Raw genomic sequence first — 24,958 nt, forward strand, 5'->3', positions numbered from 1 at the left:
TTGTAACATACTCCTTTCCTTCCACACCTCTATTTAAAACAAAAATACGATGCGGACAATGCTAGTTGCTTGCAGAATTCTCGCTCATCTCATCACTGCTGCCAACTCAAGGGCTAAGCCAGCTACTGCTACAGTTTTGCATTTGCTGCTTAAAGGCTAGTTCGAGGAATAAGCACCCAGTATCGCAGAATTGGCAAAGCCATTCTGTTACCAGCACAAAAAGCCTGTCAAAAATTTCCACTGTAAGATTTTTCCTCCTCACTTCCATAAACATCCTCCAAGGTAAAGGCTACATATACAAAGAAGTATTTGACACCCTGCTACTGTTTCATACTCACACGACCTTTAAAATATGTAATGCTCAAATATGAGCAAACTCAAATAGGACAGACCACTGACAAGATTATCATTATATACAAGTCAGAGTATAGGAAGTATTCCATTCAAGTCTGGGCTAACTCACCTCATCTTCAGGGCCTGGAACTGTTGCAAGAGAATAGCAAGCTGCTGCTGCTGCTGTGATGAGAGGGCTGCCTTTTGCTGCTGAGCCAGCACCTGTGCATATTGTTGCCTTCAAAAGAGAAGCAGAGAATCACTGGGATTTGTTCACTTGCTTATTTATATAATGCCCAAGTTGCAGGGGCTGCACATGGATTAATTCTCCAGGACTAATACCCACTAACCTATATAATGTACATGCTAAATACTAGAGGAAACCACAGAATAGGGCCTTGGAAAGAATAAAAATACAAGAATACAAGAAATTGGCCCACATGAGAGGAATCAAATTTCTCTTCACCCTCCACTATGTCAACTGGTTATTGCTGTCCAATGTTTCTCTTGTAAGCTGTGCAACTACTTCCCTTTTTCTATAAATTACATACAGATTGCTCAAATCAATCTGGCTTTGACGACTGCCCACCTACACAAGTCCATCTCTTCCCCAGTATGTCAAGGCATCCCCTAGCACAGGGGCAGGCTCTTGCCTTATCAAATCATAAGCTGACAATCAGCATTCAAAAATCATGATCATGGCACATGCCTTCACAACCCCTTGAATGAGTAGTCTGATTGCTTTCTTTCCTCCAAGCTCCTACAAAAGAAATTGTCAGGAACTGGCCAGAACTAAACAACTGACAACTGTGTCAAAACAGATGATAAAATGCTTTCTCCAGCAGTTATCTTTCACTGATCTTCAAAAGGCTGAGCAAGCAGACCAAAAATAAGTTCTGCCTTCTCCAACTCCAGTTCAAAAGACACGTAGCCTGCCCCTAACTCCAAAATACCTGAACTGCATTACAAGGATAGCCTGGATTCAGTTTGACCGCAATAGTTGACCAAAGCAGCTATGCATGACACCAACAAACGACTCTGAAAAGTATGCCCGAGGTAGCCATGCTCTGTCCTATCCTGTAGACTATCAAGCCTCTGGTCTTTGTGAAAGCAGGCTATTGCTGTTGGAGGTGAAGCACTCCCAGCCCCACTGCCCAAGGAAACAATGACAAGAAGCTCAACCCAGATGATTAAAAACACAGAGCAGAAAGATCTCTGGGACTGGCGGTCTTACTGTATTAAAAGATGCTGATACTGGAGGTGCTGCATTTGGATCAGGGCCAATTCTTGTTGTCTAGTCAGCCGTTCTTGGTCCAGCTCACCCTATGTTTAAGAATAAAACATTTTATTTTAATGAAGTATATAACAACAGTAGGATATTGTAAATGCAAGCAATGTAAAAGTTGCATTCTGAACTAAAAAGGCAAAGAAAATAGAAAAATACCTAGACAGAGACCAACATTTATAAAGCCTGTAGTACGGTGACTGTGAAATACACAGTACTCTTATGTATCACAGGACCAAGCCTTCCAGCCACAGACATGGTAAAACAAACATTTTTAAATTAAGTGTCTTTTCTCTTCAAAAGGTAATTTAACACAGAGCTCAACTTTGGTACTTGGAACTCCTGCAATTCCAACACAGAGCAGTTGACACGTAAATAATTCAATTTCCATTTGTTACAAGACTATTTGAATACTGTAACTCTCACATAATTACCAGATGTGGAAGTGGTGCTGGACCTGGAGTGAAGGGAACCCTGCCCCACATTTTCATGATGTCTCCAAGCGGCTGGAAAGTCTCATCACAGGCTCTCTTAACCAACAGTGACATAGTGAAGTATCCAGCCTGGAACCACTCCGCCATCTCCTGATTACTGAAAGGACCTGAAATAACCAACACACATGGGGGGAAGGGGAAGTAAGGCCAAGTTGAGCATGCTGGACACAAAGAGCATGGTGCTTGTTAAAGTAACACAGTACCTAGCATTAGGAGCTTCTTTCCGTCTCATCCACTTCTCTGGACAGACAGTACATTCAAGGCTGGAGCATCAATGCACCGATGCAGATCTTAACCATGGCTACAGCATCCCCCCAGATAGTCTTTAATGAAAAGTGCATGACTGCTTTTACCATGCACTGGAGGGAGACGAGCCAGCTCTGAGATGAAAGGCAAGCAGCCACAGCGGTGTGGAGCTTGGTGCAGCTAATAGACATCATGCCTTCCCAGAAAGCTCACTGCTTCAGGCTCAGCATCAGGTTGACAACAGTTACAATCTCCAGTTGGGAACGCAGCAGTATCCACTAGCTGGCAGTACTAAAAAGCACAAGCACTACTTTCCCCACACATACTACACAGATAATTAAACAATTTTAGCCTGTTTCATCTTTTGCCTTCAAGTTAGAGGAATTCATGTTTTCTAGAAGTTTTGCTTCTGGAACTTAGATGAGCAGATCCATCTTCAAGTGGACAATTACATTTTTTAAGATAACATGGAAACCAGTTTCTCTTTGCTTTCTCAAAAAGCTACACTTTTCCTTCTCTTCCTCTTTTTCCTGAGAAAGATTTCAGCCACTCTCTTCAAAGGAGGAGTCCTATAATAATTTTACATATCCAAATGGACACAAAGCCAGTACAAAAAAAATAATTATTTAGCAGAGTAAGAACCACATAAATACAGATTTTGCAAAATTACCTTCTGAAAAAGCAAGAATGTTCAGTAATTCTTGCCTTCTCTGTAAGAATTATCTTCAGAAGGTAATTCCTCCCAGAGAATATGAAACCACAAGAGGTATCCTAAGAAAAAATTATGTGGGAGTGTTTACTTCTGGAGGCCACATTCAAGGAAGTACTTACTCCAAAAAAAAAATCTTACTTCATCACTGAGCAGTAAACACCCAGCAGCAATTAACTTACAGATTAAAGCACACTGAGCAAGTAAAACCACTTTATGGTTAACATCCTTTAAACTTGGGGTGAGAAGAAAACCCTAAAGATGTGTAACACTTGCAGACAAGAGATTGGCACAGATCCCACAAATATTCCCTAGAGTTCATAGTTGAAGAACTCATTCACACTAAACAGCGTTGATAACTACGACTTAGTGAAGTACAGCAAGCAAAGAACTTGCTGCGTACTTGCATTTTTAGGAGGCAACTAAGCAGCTGCTAAAATAGAGCTCCAAGACCCCCAAAAGAAAAGTACCTTCTGAAAGCAAAGATGCAAGTATCTATATAAAAGGCCCATTCCAACTTTCATTGCAAAAAAATTGAGATTTCCTAAGCAAAAACTGCAAGCATGAAACAGTTGGTATTATATGAACAATGCACTGGCTGCAAGTACAATTTAAATTGAGATTATGCATGACCACTGGCTTGTGAAAACTTGTTGTTTCTTTGCTCTAGATTCTAAAAAAACCAACCTTCCCCGATTACTCAGTGTCTTCGGGCTGAGACTAGAAAACTGATTTCAATGTTTCCCATAGATTCTTCAACAAGCTACTTAATGGTCACGTTCCTCTTTTGTTTGCACTACCACCTGGAATTCTGAGTAACTATTCTTGTGAAAACCAGGTTTTAGTCTAACTTCAATTTACAGAAACATGAAGTGATGGCAAACCTTAGCCATCATAAAGTATAATTCTGGACATTAGGCATGCCGAGCTGATGAGGGCAGGGATGGGTAGAAGATCTACTTTCAAAACCTAGTTCTAGAGTGGTAAATTCCCTGTGCTGCTGTTGTAAAAACAGGCATCAGTATCTGTTGGTGGTAACTTTGTGAAGAACTCTAAAGGTTCTGTGAAACAAAAGAGGAAGTGTAAAGGGCACAGACCTACCCTGAATTTCTCCTTGTGGATCTTTGTAGTACCACTTCTGCATGGCTTCATGGAACAATGGCATAGAGGAACCCTTTGCTCTGTGCTCTTGAATTTTTGCTGCTAGTCTTTCATCATCAAGGGCACTGTCCTGCAGGTATGCCACCATTTTTTCCGCTTGCTGCAGGAGACATCAAAACCAGCAAGGAATAAAAGAGTTAGACATATGCTTACAGATTTGAAAATGAGTGCACCAAATACAACCACCTTGTACTACCCTGTGCTCAAGAGTGTTCCAGGAATTACAGGCAACTCAAGGACTGGTGTAGCTGCACCACCAAACCTGAGCTCAGTCTACTGCCTTGCCTGAATCCTCAATAAGCACAGTTCACCTGCTTAAGCAAAGCTTTAAAACAGCTTGCCAAGAAGGTCCCACACAGTATCACAGTGAAAAATAAAACTGGTATGGGAGCACTAGAATAAAAAATACTCTACATCCCAGTCACTAAACTTGCATAAACATAGTCTGTGTTTGTTTTCTGGGGGTTTTTTTGAGGGGTTTGGGAGGGATTTTTTGTGGTTATTTTTTTCGCCCCCAAACATATTGGGAATACTGTTTTATGATTTCTCAAGGCAAATGGTAAAGCTATTTAACAGTGGTTGTTAAGCTCTATGATCTCTAGCACTAACACTGGGTATAGTAACCTTATGCAGAAAAATACTACATAGGCTTGAATTATTCTCCAAAAAAAATGGAAGGAAGAAAAGTAGCTTTCAGTATACATTACTGAGTGTAAAGTTTCAGCTACATTTTTGGTTTTATGGGCTTCAAATATTTTTTCGCATTCCACATTCCTCCAGTCTCTCAATTGTCCACAACAACAGAATTTGAGAAATTTCACCTGCTCTAGGTGTTTGAGGCCTTCTTCATCATCTGGGTCAGTGGGAATGCTGCCCATGCCTGGAGCAGCTGTGACAGGTGTCTGAACTGGCCGCAGAGCAGGATTTGAATTGGAAACAGGAGGAGAAAGATGAGCAGGAGAAGCTGTGTCTGCAGAAATCTGTGGCAAAGGTTGAGCAGCAGAAGCCGAATCTAAAGAAAAACATTAAAATTATTTTTTTTTATCTTTCAACATAAATGAAAATTACTTTTAAGAACTTACTGTAGAAAACACTCAACAGCTCAAAATAAGCAAAGCAAGAATATTTTCAGATCTTCCTATAACTGCACAGTGATACTGTTTACAGTACAGGCACCCAACCTAACTTCAAGCAACAAACAGTTCAGTTCCAACAGTGCAGAACTCAGCACATTTCAGCATAGCCTGTTCCCTGTCCACACACACTTCTCCAGACGAATCTGCTCTACCACAATGAGGTGCATCCACAACTAGCTCATGTTTCTCTAGACCGTGTTGCAATATGAAGTGTACTGCAAGCATCTGAGATGGTATATCCAACAAACCCTATATTTATAGACCAGTTGGTGAATTCTGGCTTTTCATCACCATAATCCAGTCCCTGCCTCTTAAAATAGACCAAGACTAATCACAGCAAGTAATGGAAACTTAATAAATTTATCAAGTTTATTACCTTCCCCTCTGTTGGACATTTTAGCTGGTGGTGTATTCTCCATTCGATTCTCTTTATCTTCCATTTTTTCTGTTCTTTCCGGCACAGACTCTTCCTTCCTTTCAAAAAGGCTCGTCTGCAGTGGGTCTGGAGGCTGGGATTTTGGTGGGGTATCTGACCTGGCAGCTGGTGAAGGTGTTTGTACTGCTTCTTCCACCACTTCTGTAACATTGCATGGTTTACGTAACTGAATTCACAAAAATTCTACACTGCAGCATCAAACAGACACATGAGAAGTTCCCCTTACCTGCCACTACTCTATCTGTTTTCTCCCCTTCTTTCTTGGTGGTCTTTTCATGATCTTTGGCATCTTCATTGTGGCTCCCTTCAGAGTCAGATCTTTCTTCCCCTTCCTCCACAGGTCGGAAGTCCATCTCCTGTTCCTCAGGAATTGGCTCCTTCTGCACCTTCTACAAAGTCAACATAATCATCCATAATCCACCTGACTTAACAGCACATTTTCTTAAAGTGCACAAAGTGCCCAAGACAGCTTTTCACCTTTAAAGAGAGAAATGCTCCAGAGGAGTCAAAAGTTCCCATTTCTTCTTCTGCATCTTCTAAACACCACTCAGGGAGACTGTCCCTGTCGTCATCCATGCTGCCACTCCCACACCGTACTCGTCGATAACCCCGTTCATCATCTCGTTCCCGGAAATCGAATTCAAACCTCCGCCGTCGCTCCATGTGTTCTCGCCAGCCTGCAGAACGAGGGCCGTCTAAGGTGGGGGGAAAGTAACTTTACAAGACAGTCCCGGCGGTAGTAGCTTACTTGGAAGGGTGAAGGGGTGGGTGAAGTGATGACAAACAGCAACAGAAATTCAGAAAGCCCCTACAGGGCACAATCCACCTATAAATGGGCATCTTAAATGACAAAGAAAAGGAGGATCTTACCATTAGCAGGAGACTTTCAAATACTGTCCACTGTATATCCCCACATTATAAATTGTATTATGAGCATTAAAAAACACATGTAAGGCTAAGAAAGCTGGGCTACATAATCTAAAACATCCTGGAGACGAAAATAAGACAAGTAACACTAGATGCTGATTGATTTACTAGCCATTGCTGATTTAAATATTTTTGCCATCTTTATACGTATAAGATTTTATATTTTCTTTTAGGCAATCTGCAGAAGTGACATCCTGAACAAACCACCCTTTTTTTTTTCCTCCTGCCCTCAGAGACACTTTTGTGCACACATGTGCAAAATGGACTGACAACTGCTCAAACGCCTTTGAAAGGACCTTAAGCCTCTTAAACAGTACTTTTCACCATGGAATACTGAAACTCAGAATGTCAATAAGGAAAGGGGGAAAATTTTCCAAATTCAAGTATAAATTTTATTTCACTATTCTTTCTAATCTATTCAGAAGATATCTTCATTCAGCCAAGCTTAAAATCCTCTGACTGCAGTATTTAAACTGTAAAGAACTTGCTGCTAAGGAAAACAAACTGGGAGTGTAATGATTGTAAACAGCTTTCCATACAACAGAAGCTGTCTTTACCAGAAAGGTGCAAAGCAAAAATGAAAGCACCTTAGTTTTTAGTGGTGGCTGTGTTCTTTTCTGGAGAAAAAATTCTTTTTTTTCGTGTCAGAATTTGTGCAATGTAGTCTCTCACTTTTTGGGTACATCACAGTAAGTAGGAGCAACTGTTCCATTTGCTTCATATGAATGAGGAATGTCTCCACATTAACCCTAATATCCTAAGTATTAATGTTAACCATGTGAAAAATCCACCTGTCTCACAAATACAGGAAACTTAAACCAAACTCCTTCTAGAAACACTGTAAACTTTAAGATTACATTTTAACAAGGAAACACAAAAGGTTAGACTTTAACAAGGCCTTCACTACACCATACATGCTTATTTGCAAATAATTTCACTGTATAACTTAATCTATGCTTCCAGTTATGCCCTGGAAACAAATAAATAACATTGTTGGAGTGCAAAACTGTCAAATCAATGCTCTGAGACAATTTTTTTAATGCCATTAAGGAAATAAGGCACAGTATGCTTGCACTTATCCCACCTTTTTTGCCTGCTTTAAAGTAGTTCTTAATATCTTAGGCCTATTATGTCAACCTCTTGTTCAACTGATAACTTCTCAAAAAAACATGTAAGCAAAGATAAAGGCTCACTGAAGATGCACTAATAGAGTAAACACTCTAGAGAGCTCAAGTAATAACCATTTCATGCACCCTCTTCAGAAGAGGGTGCCTGAATCATACCCCATGCCCCTCTGCCCACAGCGCCCTGGCCTCCAACTCAGTGCAAACTCCGAAAGTGCAGGCTTCTAATCATAGGACAGAATCACAGAATGGTTTGGGTTGGAAGGCACCTTAAGATCATTAGTTCCAACCCCCTGCCATGGGCAGGGACACCTCCCACTAGACCAGGTTCCTCAAAGCCCCATCCAACCTGGCCTTGAACACTTCCAGGGAGGGGGCAGCCACAGCTTCTCTGGGCAACCTGTTCCCATTTCTCACCACCCTTGTAGTGAAGAACTTCCTAATAGCTAATCTAAATCTTCCCTCTTTCAGTTTGAAACCACTACCCCTCATCCTATCACCACATTCCCTGATCAAGAGTCCCTCCCCACATTTCCTGCAGGCCCCCTTTAAGTACTGGAAGGCTTCTTAAAGGTCTCCCCGGAGCCTTCTCTTCTCCAGGCTGAACACCCCCAACTCTCTCAGCCTGTCCTCATATGGGAGGTGCTCCAGCCCCCTGATCATCTTTGGTGCCTCCTCTGGACCCACTCAAGCAGGTCCATGTCTGTCTTGTGCTGGGGCCCCAGAGCCAGACACAGCCCTGCAGGTGGGGTCTCACCAGAGCAGAGTAGAGGAAGAGAATCCCCTCCCCTCAACCTGCTGGCCACACTGCTCTTGATGCAGCTCAGGATTCTATTTGCTTTCTGGCTCATATTCAGGTTTTCATCCACCAGCACCCTCAAGTCCTTCTCCACAAGGCTGCTCTCAATCCACTCATCTCCCAGACTGTATCTGGGGATTGCCCCGACTCAGAGGCAGGACCTTGCACTTGGCCTTGTTGAACTTCATGAGGTTCGCATGGGCCTATCTCTCCAACCTGTCAAGGTCCCTCTGGACAGCCTCCTTTCCCTCCAGCATGTCGACCACACCACACAGCTTGGTGTCACTGGCAAACCTACCGAGGGATTTCTTTTCAAGAAAGTCATACACATGAACATCTCATTAAACTGCTGTACAATTTTATAGGAACAAAAGCATCTCTGGAAGCAACCAGCAACTAAGCAGGGCTACACAGTATACCTGAAAGAAAAGGCCTGACACTGAAATTCCACTGACATGGCATCAGAAACAGTGTTAAGTTTACTTCCCCTCTCCCCATCAGAAATATCTATGCATCAAAACCAGGACTTCCTTTGGAATTGGGGGGCTTTTTCCAAGCTTTAAGTGCAAGAGGTTGCTGACAACCAGACTGCATTTCTGATTAAAACCACAGGCAGACATCTCCTTACAGTAGAGCCGGCAACGTCCATGCCAAGTTTCCCCATATGTGGAAAAACAGAGCTATGGCCTAAACCTGGCAATATCACATCCTACAAATTGATTAATATCTCTGCCTGTTTGCTAACCTGAGCTCGCAGATAGCTGAGCATGTCTTCAGCTCTCTTTAGTACAGCAGAGGAAAATTCAGTATTAAGAACTTTCCGTGCAGCCATAAATGGGCTATCTTGAGGGCATGCATTGAAAAGAGCCTCGATTATTTTCACACCGTTCATATCCCTATACCAGGAGCACAGGTTCTTCATAGTGGGATCCAGAAACATGGGTTTTGAAGGTAAATTCTAAGCATTTTGTTAATTCCAGGTATCTTCATAGATCAAATTAAGAATTTAAAAGATACTTTGTTTACCCATATGTCTGCTCACAAAGATTTAGTCACACAACCTTCTTTTATAGCCCACACGTTTTCAGAGATAGGTGGACAGGCAAAAAGAAGAGATAAGGGAGCAGACACGTGACCTTGTTTCTTTAAGAACGAAAGTTTATAAAAGCCTAGTTAGAATATAGTAACTTGGTTGTGAAGTACAGGGCTGCCAATCTTTAAAGCAAGCCAAAAAAACCCACAGATCTTCAACTCTTACCTAAAATTTTTTAGCCAACAGTTAGGACACAAACATACCTTTAAATTCAGTCCTGTGGTATCATTAGGCATCAGCTGATGAAGATTCCAAGTTAAAAGAAATAACTTTAAGCTAAATTTATCCCTTGCAATTTATTGTGACTTCATATGTAAAGGAAAGGACTACTGGCTGCTTCAGGAAATACAAATACACTTTAGTCTCAATTATTAATAGCTACTTATCTCTTAAAAGTTATAGTCTCTAATTCAGAAAAGAAATTTCCAATGTATACTAAAACAATACTAAATACTAAACTAAACAATATTAAACAAGAGACAGTATATATTCATTTTTTTGGCATATATTGTATATGAACCTAATTTTTTATTTTGCTCAATTTTAGGGCAAAAGCCTCAAACATACTTTAGGTGCTTTAAGACACTCAAGAAGCACAATGCCCAAAAGATAAGAAGTCGACTTGGAAGAACAGCAGTTGATTCTGAAAATGGAGTGAACCAAGATGAATTTGAAAAGCCTTTCCAAAAAAAGCAGCAATCTAAAAAATCTTTATATGAGGTTACAGACTAAGGCCTCTCTAAAATGCTTTTCAGGAAAAAAGATCTTAATAGAGCTGCTTAAGCAAAGACACAAAATCATACCAGAGAAAAATTTTAGGCCACAACAGGCGATTCCTATTTTTTAAGGGTGACTTGGTAACAAAAAACAACCAGAAGCACCTATATATCATCCATTAATTTTGAGACCAAAAAAGGTTTGTATATGTATCTGATAAAATGGACTTGCTCTGCAAATTTAAAGGGCAATGTCCTGGGTTACAGTGTAAAATGTGCCAAAAGAAAAAAATATATTCTATTACCATCTTCAGGAGCTGTTGAGACCAGGTGGGGCGGTGCTCCCTGCCTCCCCCCCCCCCCCCCCTCTGGACTATCTCCTGTTACTGGGCACAACAATGCCTTATCGCCTGACCCATCGGTAACTCGCTCCTGGGCTATCTCCTGTTAATGGCCCATCAAGGAACTGCCTCACGACTCCCCATCCCATTGTGAGATGCTCCGCCCGGGGAGGGGGGGGAAGGAGCCAAGCAGTCCATGCCAAATAAAAACGGAGATTTTGAACACCCTAGCAGCCTTTCTTCCACTGGATTCCCAGAGGAGCTTTTCCCCCCACCTGAGTTCCAGAGGACGAGAGCTACCTGCCGACCACTGGACCTTCGGAGGAAGACCAGACTCTTTTACCTGATTGCTGCTTCCACAGAACTACACCCATCACTTCAGGAGGACTGCAGCCAGCATCTTATCGGACTGCTACTGCCACCCTAACAGGGTGTCAGGTTGTATTCCTGACTCTGTCAGTGTAAACCAGTGGGTTGTTTGTTTTTTCCCTGCCTTGTGATATATATATATATATATATTAGTAAAGAACTGTTATTCCTATTCCCCATATCTTTGCCTGAAGGCCCGTTAATTTCAAAATTATAATAGTTTGGAGGGAAGGGGGTTGCACTCTCCATTTCAAGGGAGGCTCCTGCCTTCCTCCACAGACACCTGTCTTTTTCAAACCAAGACAGGCAATCATTGTACGAATGCAAGAACAGGAACAATACAAAGAACGGGCTTTTTAGGTAAGTAGTGATCAAATCATTACAAAATATGGCTAAAAAAAAATTTTAAAAAATTAGAAATCTAGAGAACTTTGAAGCAGCCAGTGAATTTAAAGCTATGGTCACATTCTTCTTACAGACAGTTAACCCAGTCTAAAGATCTTATTTCACACCCACAATAGCAGTGGTACCACATTTACCCAGAACAACCAGCAAAACAACTTTTCCATTATATAAGCCAAGGAAAGAAGTCTTATCAGACTTCTAGTCCTAGTGCACAGACTGTAGTAGAAAGTAGAAAAACCCATAAACTCTGACTGGAAAAGCCTGGTAATGCAATCCAGACCGTTTTCATGATGCAAAACCAGACAAGTTTACATTCTTCTGAATTAACAGTAGAAGGAAAAAAGCATTAGGCCTCTCTATTTCAAAGAGAAGTCTGACTGATTTGCTTCTTCACTTTACTACCACTACTCAGCAGATCCCTTCTCATATGAGGGATCCCATTCCACTTCATATGAGGCACAGCCATGTTTAAACAGTTTAAACACAGCATGGACACATGACAGACCCTTCAACTATGTCAAGGGAGTTAACTTTAGCTACAATAAATCAGACCACAGAATCTGGGAAACTATACTTAAAGGCACAAGACTGCTTTAACAGAAGTGCTCCATCCTCTCGATCCTTTGTGCCTATTAAAAAAAGCACAAAATGAGCAGATTTAGGTCAGCCATCCTGCAGTAAACACAGCTGACAGAGCAACAGAAATTTAAAAGCTGGAAAAACAATGGGCTGTGGGAATCAAAGTATTCTTTGCTCAACAACAGAATAAGATAAACTCAAGACTGACAACTGCTACGTTCTTCTAAACAGTTCTCATCCAAAAGAAAACAAAAAACAAGCAGCATACAATCTAGTAGAGTGTATGCAGAGCCAAGTCAAAGGAAGGTCCTGCTAAACAAATGACGACAGTACTCTGAAGACATTTCTCTATTTTTAGCAGGACACATGATTAGTACTATTAGCTAACAGCAGAATAAGTACAAAGAAGCAGTTTAAGCCATGCCAATTTGAGTTAATCTCATTGTTTAAAGCAAGAATATGATTAAAACCATTTTGATGGTCCTGCAGTTACTACTAACAGGAGAATTCAAATACAGCTCTGACCAAAGCTGAGACTAGCACAACACACCTGTCAACTCAGTCTGTCTCAGAACTAGCAAGTTCTCTGCAGATTCACAGAATTATTAGAACAAGCTTTTTACGATACCTGCTAAAACTAACTTGCAAGTGAAGTTATTTGTCTACTACAGTAAAAGTTTAAATAAGCAGTCATATTGCCCATGATGGAAGCAAGACGAATTTTCAAAACCTTTCTCAGAACATCTTCCAAAAAAGTTAAAGACATGAAAGAACTTCTGAACTTTGAGGTCTATGCTTCCTTTTAAGCTAAAGCATGCAGGCTTCTACTTGCAAAACACCCCCCTCCCGAGTATCATGCTGCATCTGATCATCATGAGGTACAGTCACAGCCTGTCTGATGTCATCTGAACTATATAAAAAAGAAGGAGTGTCTTACAAACAATCATGACCAAACATTGGGGAAAAGAAACTTTCTTTAAAATTTGTCCCCTCCGCCCTGTTCTAAATAGAAAACATCTGATAATAACCTTAGCCTTGGCCTCACTGCTAAATTTTACTACAAGCTAATAGTTGTTTGAGGGTAGAGTAATATATAGCTGTGGAAAGGGTTAGGAACAGAGGTAATAGTTGCTCACAACCATTACAGTACTGAAAGTCCTTTGGGATGTTGAAAAGACATCCTTTACAGACCCGCTGTAAGAGCAAGTGTGACTTCTTTTCTTCAATTAAAAAAGTTGTCCACCTCAGCCCCAAAAGTGTCCTGTGCTTCCTTTGCTTCCCTATGAAGATGAACAGTAGAAGAGCCACAAACCTCCCTTTGTTCCCAGGAAGCCTTCTGCACCAAAAGATACCCAAAACCAAGATCCCACAACAGGTATGACTAGCCATTAGGACCTTTTCAAGTATAAGGAAAAAAAAAAAAAGTATGTTTCAGCCTTACTACCCCAAATACCAAGCTCTGCTTTGTATTTCTCCTGCAACTCTAGCACTGCAATGCTGGGAAAAGCGAACCAGACTGACTTTGTCAGGCCAGGGAAGGGGAGAGTGACACCAAAGAGATACCTGGAATTTATCAAGACAAGACATCCTCTAACTACAAGATGCATAGAGCACCACATTTTGAGGTTTTGCAAGGATGCCTCCTGACATTGCAAACGCATTTGGAAAAACAGGAAGAGGCCAACAACCTGAATGGTTTAGTGTCAGCATCACTCCACAGCCTTAGATATGCTACCTAATGTGGATAACTTCTCTCCCCTCAGCATCACCAACAGAGAGAAACAGTACTATTAAAAAAACATACACAGCTACATATACACACCTGGAGCACAACAGACAAATGCACACCTGAAAAATATTGTTCCCTTTAATATGTTGGGGTATCGAAGACATTAAAAAGAAAACAAAAGGCACTCAATTTTACACCAATTGTTTCGTGACCAAGAGCCCCATGTATGCCAAACAGTATTCAGTGACCAAAACCACATGTACCTTACCTATTTTTGTCCCAAACTTTATGCCACCTCCCTTTCCTCTGTGTTCCCCACGCCCTGATTCACCCACTGTCCTTCCCCTATAACCATGGCTGCATTTTTCTCCAGATCTCCTCTCACCTGGGCTGTGAGGGCGCCACCTCTCACCATCCCTCCGTGACCCAGCCAGTCGCCAGCCTCCATCGTCGTCTTCCCCATTTTGTTCCTCCCTGAAGATGCGCCAGTTCTCACTCTCAGAGCGTATAAACTCATGCTTCCTCCCTGTTGCTGCTGTCCCACCTTCCTCAAAGTTTGGTCTCACTGCAATGAAAATACATGCCAGTGAACATGCGTCCTGTCTTTAGAAACCTAGAAACAAAACAGTTGAAGTCTTGTTCCCTTAGAGGCAAAAATGCACCAGAAGTAAGTGGTGATAGGAACCTAAGAGATGAATGGAAGTTCATGGAAGGAAACATGTGACAGACAGATTGAAGAAATCCCTCCATGTCCCTATGCACCTTGGGATAGAAAGACTGAAGAAAAAAACAGAAGCGAAGCATACAAGACACTATGATATGGATAGGAAAGACAGAGGAGGAAAAGACAACAGTTTAAGAGAGACAGGGAAGTACAAAAGGAAAGAAGCCCAAGTGTGTAGAGGTAAAAAACTGCTGTATCATGAGCAGTCTCATGCTAAAGGAAAATGGGAATACAGTAAACTATTACACACATTTATATAAACCAAATTTATTTGCTACTTCTGTAATAAAAAGAATGAGATCTATATATTTAATCCAATATGATGTACAGCGCTCTTGTAATGTGTTAGGACAGACTGAAAATTTCAAGTAAGATTAAGCATTAAACAAGAAAAACATAGTAGTGTTAATGTTATCCTGTGAACTCATCTTCTGGAGAGCCAAGGTCAGCATATTACGAGTCAGAAACAAATATGCTCAAGCTCCAGGATGAGTCTACCAGAACTTTAGGAGATACAATAGTCTTTTAGTTCCCAATTTACATTACATTTTAAAAATACATATAAAATCCTCGAGTACTTAATGAAGAGCAACACTGTCACAAAACGATGATGTACATATCTTTATAAAAAGAATCCACATTAGACACCAGTAGCTCCGGCTAGGCATACATGCTGCTTTCATTGTGGACTCATGCTCACAAGGATACATGAGCATCGAAATAACTGGTAGTGCTAGCTTCAGGACTTCTGGATTTTGTATTTCTTTAAATATGTTTAGCTGTGTAGCACCAGAATTCTCACAGGAATGATGGTGAGGCCACTTCTTCACCGATACTACTAACCAGTGTTAACCTGAAGTTGTGTGGCTATGTATCAAAAAAAAAAAAAGCAGCACTCAAGTACTAGAGAAAGCCATACCTAATTCTCCCTCTTAGAGTGTTAAAATCCAAAGATGTAAGACTACCTTTGGTGAAGATCGTATAGTACCCCTGCTTGCTTAGACAGGAAAAACAGAAGCGAGCATAGCTATGCACTAAGATTCCTGGGGTGGGAAAGGACATTAAGAATTTAATTTAGGAAGGATAGGAGATTGCATTCCCCTTTCTTCACATCATGCAGTTTTTTCAGTCAATGAAAAAAAAAAAAAAAAGAGGAAATAGAGTACCTGAAATTCTATGCCACATCAAACCTCCGTTTAGAACTCAGATATTCTTCCTACATAGAGATACTCCACTCTGAAGACAGGAAACACACAGTCTTTGGACTTTGCATTAATGTTGGAGAAAAACCAACATCCCTTCTCCACCATCTCAAAATACTGGAGGAAAAAAACCCACCTTTTCTTTCTCCAGCTCAAAATTTTCCATAGTATATTGTTTTAGGGGAGGACTATAGTGAGAGAGTCCAGCTGCAATTCAATCCAGAGTACAAAATCCAAGACGTTTCAAGTTTCCCCGTGCTCCAGGTTCACACAAAATCCTTTTACCACTGTCAAAAAAACAACTTTCTGCAAGAAATTTCAAGATGGCAGGGCTCTTGACCTATCAAGAAGACAGAAGAGGGAGGAAACGCCCCAATAGTTCTTACACCCCAATGACTACTTGAGTGTTCTTACACCGCAATGACTACTTGAGTGACCACAAGTGATTAGAGGCCCTCACCAAGGTAACTGGAATACCTTCCTCTTCTGTTGTTTCTATATAAAGAGCACATTGGCTAACTCAAAGCACACCACCAATATCAACACGCAATCTCAGCTGTGAAGCCTAAGATAACCCAGATACACATCTATTTCATTCAAGGGGACATCGGGCTAAAGACCACTTCTGTACTTGCTGGGCTTTGAGAACAAAAATTTTAAAACAGTATATTTTGGGGAGTCTCTGATGATACTGGCTCCGAATTGCTGGAGCAACAAAATTGCTGGAGACACTCAACTCCCCTCGTTTGATAGGTGCAATGCTGGTAAATTTACTTATCTGGAATAATCTTTGCAGATGAAGGTCAACCACATGCTGTTTTCCCATGCTTCACAGAAAAAAGAAGGCAACAAGCTATACAAAAATCTAAGTCTGGGAAATACAGGGGGTTTTCCATTTTAGATCTCTGAAAAATGTCACTTAGAAGAATGTTAACAGGAAGTGTAGGGAAGCCTCTCAATACTGCTCCTGGGATGGACTTCACATAGTAGAAAACTAGGAGACAGAGATACCAAGCCAAGCCAGCTGAAAGTAAAACACAGAGATAGCGGCCCACAAGAGAGCTGCAATTCAACAGACCAGATGAGCCCACATTCAAGACAATAAGGAATATGCCTCATTCTTTCTGAGCTTATTTTTAAAATACTACAAGAAAGAAGAAAAAAAGTAAATTTTTTTCTTTCGCACAAGACACTCCTTTTCCTCACTAAAACAGTTACCAACAGAAAAAAGTTACTCAATTTGCTATTTTGAGACTAGAAAATACTGGTTTTAGAGATGCATCTATTCTTTTCATCAAAATTCGCAGCTATTACCTGATACTTATTCAGTAACATCAATTTGAGAGATTTTAGACTTTACCGATTACGAAAAAAAGATGTCATTTCTTTCCGTTGTTGTTCAAGGAAGATTCTGGAGACTGGTCTTTAACGCTGGCAGGCTATCAGCTCGTAGGCTCTGTTCTGTTCTTCCAAAAACATTTGTAGCACAAAGTTACCTAAGGAATATTGTGAAGTCCACTTTGCCACTGAATATCCGTGTATTCTTAGCCCCTCTGCAGATATATATATATGCTATAGGCATACCCGAGGCAACTTGGGTTTTCTTAGTCCTTAAGACAGCTGGTTTTGCTCCCGAGAACTGAACTATCAAAGTGAGGTTTTGTATTCTGCGTGAACTTGCAGAAAATGGCATCCCCATTTGCTGCTGCGGAGTTTGAAACACACATCCCTACAGAGGTGACAAAACATCAAATGCTGTTTGCCAACATTAGACACAAGTGGGATCCTGCCCCTCCTCCAATTTTAAATTCTACAGCATTAGCAATCGAAGAAACAAGAAAAGCAGCAGTAAGGGGTCCGTATTATATTCATCTGAGGATAGTATTACCTGTGATTCCGAAAACTTTTGAAACAACAGCCCTCCTGTGTGTCACATCAGATGACTGTTCTGATGCCAACTTCGGTGGAATTAAAAGAGAAAATGCAGTATATCATGATACACTTAAGTTTTCTGGTACTAAGACAACATAGTAAGCAATATTTGAAGACAACAAGGTATGTGTCAAAACAGATCTTGCATTAGACGATCTTGAACATTAGATAGACCAGACAAGAAATTAGTTCTTTACAAATACAAACTGGTCCTACAGCTTACATTAAATTCCTAACTTCCAAAGTCTAGCATACTGCTCTTACAACTTGAGAACAGTCGTTTCAGCTGAAATTACTTAGGTCAGGGAGTCAGTATTTGGCAATGTTTTAAGGATGAAAAAAACCCATGAAAATGTAATCTATGGTTTTGCCTTGGACTAATTGACCGGACTTCCTGAAGAGAAGGAACAGTAAAAGGGCACCTCTGTTCAAGTCTGTCACAAAGCCAGAAATGGTGTTTACAGAAAACTTCAGATAGAACCTAGTGATATCCAGCCAGAAATGCCTACAGCTGTGCAACACTGACTTGAAGGGAGACTAACAGCAAAGAACAAGACTGGGATTCTGGGACATAGCCCCGTGGCAACACATTTATGAAGAGGACTTTGTAATAGAATGGCAAGTAACTTCTGTTCTCCATGCTGTCAGACCATGTTTTATGATATGCTCACTGTTTGGAGAGAATAAACAGAAAAGTGATGATTGACAGCAATACTGTTTCCTCTGAAGAGGGGAAAAAACTAGCACAGTCTAAGTGCTTTGACTCACTCTCTTCTTTCTGCTGCATGCGACACTTCAAGAAGAAGATAAAAAGGAAAACCTCTGCAGCTAGTTTTTTTAAAGGAATTCAAATAACTTTGCCGAGTTGTGCAATTTTGTAGGTCATTTTACAGACAAAAAAAACGTGGCCTTAAGACATTTCTAAAGGAGGACTACCCTCTCTCATTAGGACAGTTATTTGACACGCTAGGGACACTATAGCAACATACACATCGTGAAGTGACTCACTTGTAACCGAAATCTGTGACAGATCAGAAGTTCTGATGCTCATTTCTAGCCTCATGTTTTCTCTCTCCCTGTTAAAACCTCAATCTCAACAGCAGGTCTCAAAGACATACTACACAAGTATCACTCTGTATTTTTTCACTAAATTGACCATTATCCACTGTCATGAGTATGGGTGAAGCAGTAAATTCAAAGGAATTAACAAGAGTTTAATTCCATAACACACACTTGGAAATCACATACTATAGCTACTTCCTCTGCTGTATGATCACGTTATATTTTCAATCCATTCAGTTGAATCAGATTAGAAAACCTATGACTGGCTACCATACACTTTCTACAGTACAAAGTATGTTTGTAAGAAAATACTGCTTGTAAAAAAAAATTCTACTTGTGAATAAAAGAGGCTGTCTGTAGTGGAAGTTCAACTCTGCTGGAGAATAGAGGTAAGGGTGAAGGGGAAGTCACATTGTCCTACAGCCACAGTGGTGGGAGTCCCCTTACACTACACGACTTGCCCTCATTCTGAAGGTCACACTATGCCCATTATAATTTTCAGTGCTGTGCCTGAACATGTATTAAACTGTTCCATACTAATGAAGCAAAGAATTAATTTTTTGCAATTTAGGGTTGGGGGGAAAGTTAAATAAATAAAAAAAAAAACAACTTGAGGGAGGATTTTGTTTCCTAAGCAGGAAAGTCTACATTAATAATTTTCCCAGCAGGCCTTCAGTAGTTTTACTGCAAACAACAACGGCCTTTGTTTCTCAGATCCTCTTATATGTGACGTTCGATCAAAGCCCTCACATCAGCAGCTCACCAAGGGGAAAAAAAATACAAAATACTACTGCATTGTAAAGCTGTCCTCAGTTATGGTTTGGTTCAGTAGTGCAGCACACTGACCAGTCTGTACAGTCATTCAGCTAAAACACCTTCCCTAAATCACTCCTCGCATTTGATAAGTGAGATATAAAATAGCTTAAGTGAAAGTGGTTTCATTTACTGCGTGGAATCAGCAACCCACCTAAACTGCATTGTTTCATTCCTAGGATTTAGCAAAATCCTGTGATTAATTCCATGCTTTCACAAAGGAGCAATGTGGAGATGGAAGAGAAGTGGCCAGATCTACATCTTCTGACCAGCATTAAGCTACAGTGCAGCAACACCCTCCAGAGACCATTAGCTGCAGCCCACCTTTCTCAACACTAGCACTCAGGACCTTGGGATCTAATGAGAAAAGGAAGAAGTGGCACTAGACAAGCAGTGGTGAGACACAAGAGTTTCTCTCTTCACCTAAAGCAAAGCAGTTGACACTGGTTAGTGAGAAAGTATCGGGAAACAGTGTGTGGTTTTCAGCAGCAATATGGGAACTTTTTCCATTCAGCTTTTCCAAGAGAATTTTGGCCTTTGCAACTTTTACATAAAACGAAGATTATACAAACGTAAAAAATTATCTTGATTAAGGAGGTGAGGGGGAAGGCACCCCTATTCCAAGTAAGTGTTGGAGGATTTCTCCTTGGCTGCTAGGGGTTTGTGTTGAGTAAAGAAACGCTCCTAACAAACCAGCATTCTTTTCCACATGATCAGAGCTAACCGGCCCCCCTGCAGGCAAAATGACCAATCAAATCAGCTTCAGATGAAAACCAACCCCCCCAGCACTATAAACACAGGAATGAGACATACAAACCCATTTTTACTTTTTTTTTTTAAAAAAAAAAACATCTCTACCAGCTACTTGGGGGAAGTTTCTTGCCAGCGCTGGGACCAATACAGAAGATCAGCCCAGTCCCTCTCCTGGAACCCAAGTATTCCCCTTCTTCTGCACACAAACCCTTCAAAGGCTGGTAAGTACACAAAACAATCTTCTTATTTTTTTCTTATTGTACCATTAGAAATTGTTCTGACATTCTTTAATCAAAGAAATTAAAGTTGCTTTCAGGGCACAGAGTTTTATTTTCAAAGCTTTCTAAATTAAGTATCACCTTAAAAAAAAAAAAAAGGTTTCTGACTTCCTTCCCTCTAAAAAGAAGAAAATGCTGTCTCAGTGACCATAGTCCTAACATACAGAGCAAAACCAAAGTCATCATGCAGTATTTTTTTAGCATGTTTTCAAGATAAACTGTGCTGGAAAGATGCTGCAACACTCTGCAAACAGAAAAGCGTTTGCAAGCCTCCAGCTAAGGCAGCCAGGTGTTACCTGGCCAAGTGTTACGGAAAAAGTCATCTGCACCTTCTTGCGGCATTCATCATAACTCAGCACCTCACTTCCATCACAAAAAGAAATGAGCTTCACCTCTTCGAGTCTGCTTTTTCCATCTCTAATTACACCTCATGCCTTCAATAATTTTTAAGCAATGTACTCTCTGCGCTTACGGACACATTGTGAGCTTAGCACCGCTGCCCAAGAAACCACACATGGGCATCGAATTTGTACCCCAGTGTCCCAGAAAACTCAATCCTTCTAGGCAAGCCTCTGGGAAGTTCGCATCACATAGGGCAGGACTGCTCTTTAAAAACAGCAAGTTCCACAAAAAATGGATGGCAGCAGACTTCTATTACTACAGCCTTAGATCAAATAAAAACCTCCCTCTTAACTGTAAGTTTACTCCCCCCATTAACAATACTTAATTTTGCACTTCAGTTTATAAGGACTTAATATATACTAGCAGACTTTAAAGACTTAACATTTAAGCAAAGTCTTGGTGAAGTTCTGGCCAGATTAGTTAGTCCACTCAGATGCTACTTCATAACCAAGAACTAGGGTTCATATGCATCCTCACTATTTTCAGCATGCTCTACTACGTGAAAATACATCATACACATAACGGAGCATTACAGATGTCCCCAAAAAACAAGTATATAAACAGCCTTGCATTCTGTTCTATAAAGAGATACTCCCTCAGTTTACCAAAATTTTTTGGGGGTTGCTCTGTTTTGTTTTTAAAGTGCATTATCTAGTAAACTGTCACAGAAGGTCAAAACACAAGCTCTCACATCCTGCACTATGTGGCACTTGCTTTGAAAAATATGACTTGGACTCAACAAATTAAAGCTCCCATTTTTACAAGATTTACTTATATATGTAATAAGTCCTAGAACTGTTATCTTAATTCAGCAGACTGCTCAGAAAACTGTTTTAGTCCCAAACTACTCCCATTTATCTCAATAGGGCATTAGCTCCAAACCTAATGTCTGAAACTAACCATCCTACTACCAACTGTAGCATAAATTTTGAACCAAAGCAGTTATTCTAACTGAATTACTTCGTACATTTCTAAGATTGCCCCCTAATATGTTATATGATCCAGTCACATCATCAATACCAAAAAAATCCTTCATTCCCTAATATTAATGTCAGAGCATCTCAAGTTTGCCATTCAATCTAAAAATAACAACACTGAGATTTTAATAGTATTAAAGTGCCTTTTTGTTGCAACATGCAGAGGCAGCAACACATCTGAACAAACACAGCTCAAGAGTACAGAGATGATGTTTAAATCTGAACCCAGTACAAGATTATGTGGACCCAGGTCAAGTAAACAGGGAATGTACCCATTCCAGAGGGGCATGCCAGCACCACCTGGGTTCTAATAAATCTTCAAATTATGCTACAGTCGTAAGCAGTTTTTGCAGTTACTCCCAGCAAACAGCAGGTCCTCTGGACTACTTTGCTGTCGTAATGAAGCAGTGCACTATAAACTGCCTTATTAAGAGTAGGGCAGGTAGGACAGCACTGCAGAAGTCTCCCCTGAACACAACTCCACATAAAGAAATTCAGGCTTCTAAAAATGCTGCAGATGCATTACTGTATTGAGCTGAACACAGGCTGGAAGTGTCACCTTAAATGCCTTCAATTGAGAAGACCAACAAAAAGAAAATCAAGGCACTGCTGCAAATGAGTCCCCCTGCAAGCCTGCCAGAGTCTTAACAGCTGAGCTTCTGCTGTCAAGAGAAAGGCTAAGCAAAAGGCAAGAAGAGGAAAGCAACATGGTGGCATTAAGCAGCAATATAACAAAGAGCTGTTTTAACCCAAGGAAGATTATCTCAGTCAGAAAGTCAAAGCATGGGAGATCAGTGGGCTGGACCACAAATTTCAGAAATCCAAGCAATATCCTAGAGCGGTAAGGCAAGGTTTTATTACATATAAACCACTAGCAAGCCAGGTCAGTTTACAACCTGTCCAACTACTAAGAAAATGGAAACTTTGACTTTGATTTTAGAAGTTAGTACTCACACTACCTTGACTTGTCTTAGAAGACTGTATAGAAGCCGCCAGAATGAGGGACACAAAAAAAAAGCTAAGAACTGACAACACACGGGACTTGGTGATAACCATTTAATTTTCAATAGACTGGAAACAGGAAGGATTAGGCACACTGAATGCATGATAAAAGACTGGTCAACATGCCAAAGGAGATTCAGAAAAGTCATTTTTGACAGTTCCTGTCTTTCCAGTCAAGGGCTATCAGCTGGGAGATGGAGGGAGGATGAACACCCCAAAGCTACCAGTTTCACAAGTCAGGAACCAGGGAAAGCAAAACCAGACAAACACAAATATAAAGGCTAAGAGACTACGTTAGACAAACCTGAATTAGAAACATAGTATGCATTTAGCAACAGAGACAAGCATTCTCCAACAAAAGAGGCAGAATTTTTCTTTTCAATTCAAAGTTGAATGTCTTTCCTAAAACATACACTGTTTGAAGCTGATTAATGCCTGAACATCAAGGACCATGCCGAGCAGGGGATCAGTTCAGATGGTCCGAACTGTACTTTACAACTTCATTAATTTATCTCTAGCAAGGAAAGAAGGTATTTGTATTTTTTACCACAGTAGGCAAGGAAAGGAGTAGACAAAAGACAATAATTCTTTTTAAATTCAAAGTCACATCTACTCTTAAGTTGACTCTGCTTTTTGAGAATACAGATGACTGATCCTCCAGCCCAAGTAAACTGTTTCTCACAGGGCAGCTGTTCTTTCCCCTCTTATTCTAAATCAACTGCATGGCTCTTGGAGCATATTTGCAGTTTCTTACCCATTTTTCCCACTCCAGGAAGTTGAGACTTGTGGCTCTTAAAGCCATCAATAGCTTTTGCAAAAAAAACAGGTTTTGAACTCAAGCTTACACACTTCCAATGCTATCACTGACACCGAATTGGATACCTAATATTTTAAACTGTCCTAGGCAAGAAAAATCAGAAGCCTCTCTCAAATGAGACCAGAGCAGTAATCTGGTTAACCTCAGAGGGCAAATTCCCCTGCTGGAAGCCTCAAGGAGCAGGACTTGTGAAATGTGCTGCTGGGGGCTAACGGAGGTTCTCTTTCTCAAGTACCTTCAAAAATCTGTCAGTAATGGATCCTCTCCCATAGAAAAGATCCCAAACAACCTGACAATGAACACTGACTACATTTTTTCAGAGCTGTAAGTCAGCGTTAATAATCACTACCCTAGAAAGCTCCTTAACCAACAAAATTGAGACCCTGCAATGCCGATAACATTTTGCTCCAAGTAAAGTCTGTGGTGCTCAAGCACACTACCTTAGCATTCACATGTGGAAGATCTGAAGTGTAGCCAGGAAAAACACACCACATGAAGAATGGTTTTGGTTTTTTTTTTCTCTTAATGTACGTAACACTATAGAAAAGGCTTCTGTCACCCATCAGTCAGGATTAGATTCATTCTCACAGTATATGTTTGTTTCGCAAACCCCAATTACTTGGAGGCTAGGAAGCAGATGTTGCCCTCAAAGTACCACGAGAATGTACACAAACACATCAGTTGTTTTTTGATTGTGTTTTGTTGAGAATACATGATGTTTACACTCAGACATTTTGCTCTGTAAGTATTCTCATCTATTCAAACAAGACAGGGCTTCTTTTGAGTACTGCTTTTTCTAAGATGATAAAACCAAGGCATCGTCCACAGCTCATTTTCAGCGTGGTCCCCATCATCCTTCCCAGAGATGCTCATTTTCCAGCTCCTTCAAGGCATCCAGAAGGGCTCTTCTAAGTTTTAGCACAAAGACTCTGTTCTACAGACAAGTCACTAACCATCTGGTTCCTGGAGCATTTAAAGTTGTATTCACGTTATTGTAAATTCCAGAACAGTGCAGCAAGACTGAAAACAGCGATTTAGAGAGCTATATAGTAGACCAAAGATCAAACTCAGATGAAGGTGTGGAGTCATGTTATAAACTGAATGGACTATGATC

The 24,958-nt window shown here is 40.6% G+C and overlaps 1 protein-coding gene across 9 annotated transcripts in view; it reads right to left on the reverse strand.

The window, feature by feature from the left end:
- GIGYF2 (GRB10 interacting GYF protein 2) overlaps positions 1-24,958 on the reverse strand; it is an 80,734-nt gene that overhangs the window by 16,016 nt on the left and 39,760 nt on the right. For 6 of the 9 annotated variants that reach the window (XM_086468477.1, XM_086468474.1, XM_086468473.1 and 3 more), the window contains exons 8-16: positions 14,268-14,447; positions 6,278-6,495; positions 6,027-6,189; positions 5,741-5,941; positions 5,050-5,240; positions 4,169-4,328; positions 2,053-2,219; positions 1,568-1,656; positions 464-571 (exon numbers count right to left, since the gene is read on the reverse strand). In XM_086468477.1, the coding sequence (XP_086324603.1) occupies positions 464-571; positions 1,568-1,656; positions 2,053-2,219; positions 4,169-4,328; positions 5,050-5,240; positions 5,741-5,941; positions 6,027-6,189; positions 6,278-6,495; positions 14,268-14,447 (1,477 nt within the window). The remainder of the gene's footprint in view (positions 1-463; positions 572-1,567; positions 1,657-2,052; positions 2,220-4,168; positions 4,329-5,049; positions 5,241-5,740; positions 5,942-6,026; positions 6,190-6,277; positions 6,496-14,267; positions 14,448-24,958) is intronic. The other 3 variants (XM_086468472.1, XM_086468478.1, XM_086468475.1) reach the window with 2 other exon arrangements.

Source organism: Leptosomus discolor, chromosome 7 (assembly GCF_034619465.1).
Source record: "Leptosomus discolor isolate bLepDis1 chromosome 7, bLepDis1.hap2, whole genome shotgun sequence".
Taxonomy (NCBI): Eukaryota; Metazoa; Chordata; class Aves; order Leptosomiformes; family Leptosomidae; genus Leptosomus; species Leptosomus discolor.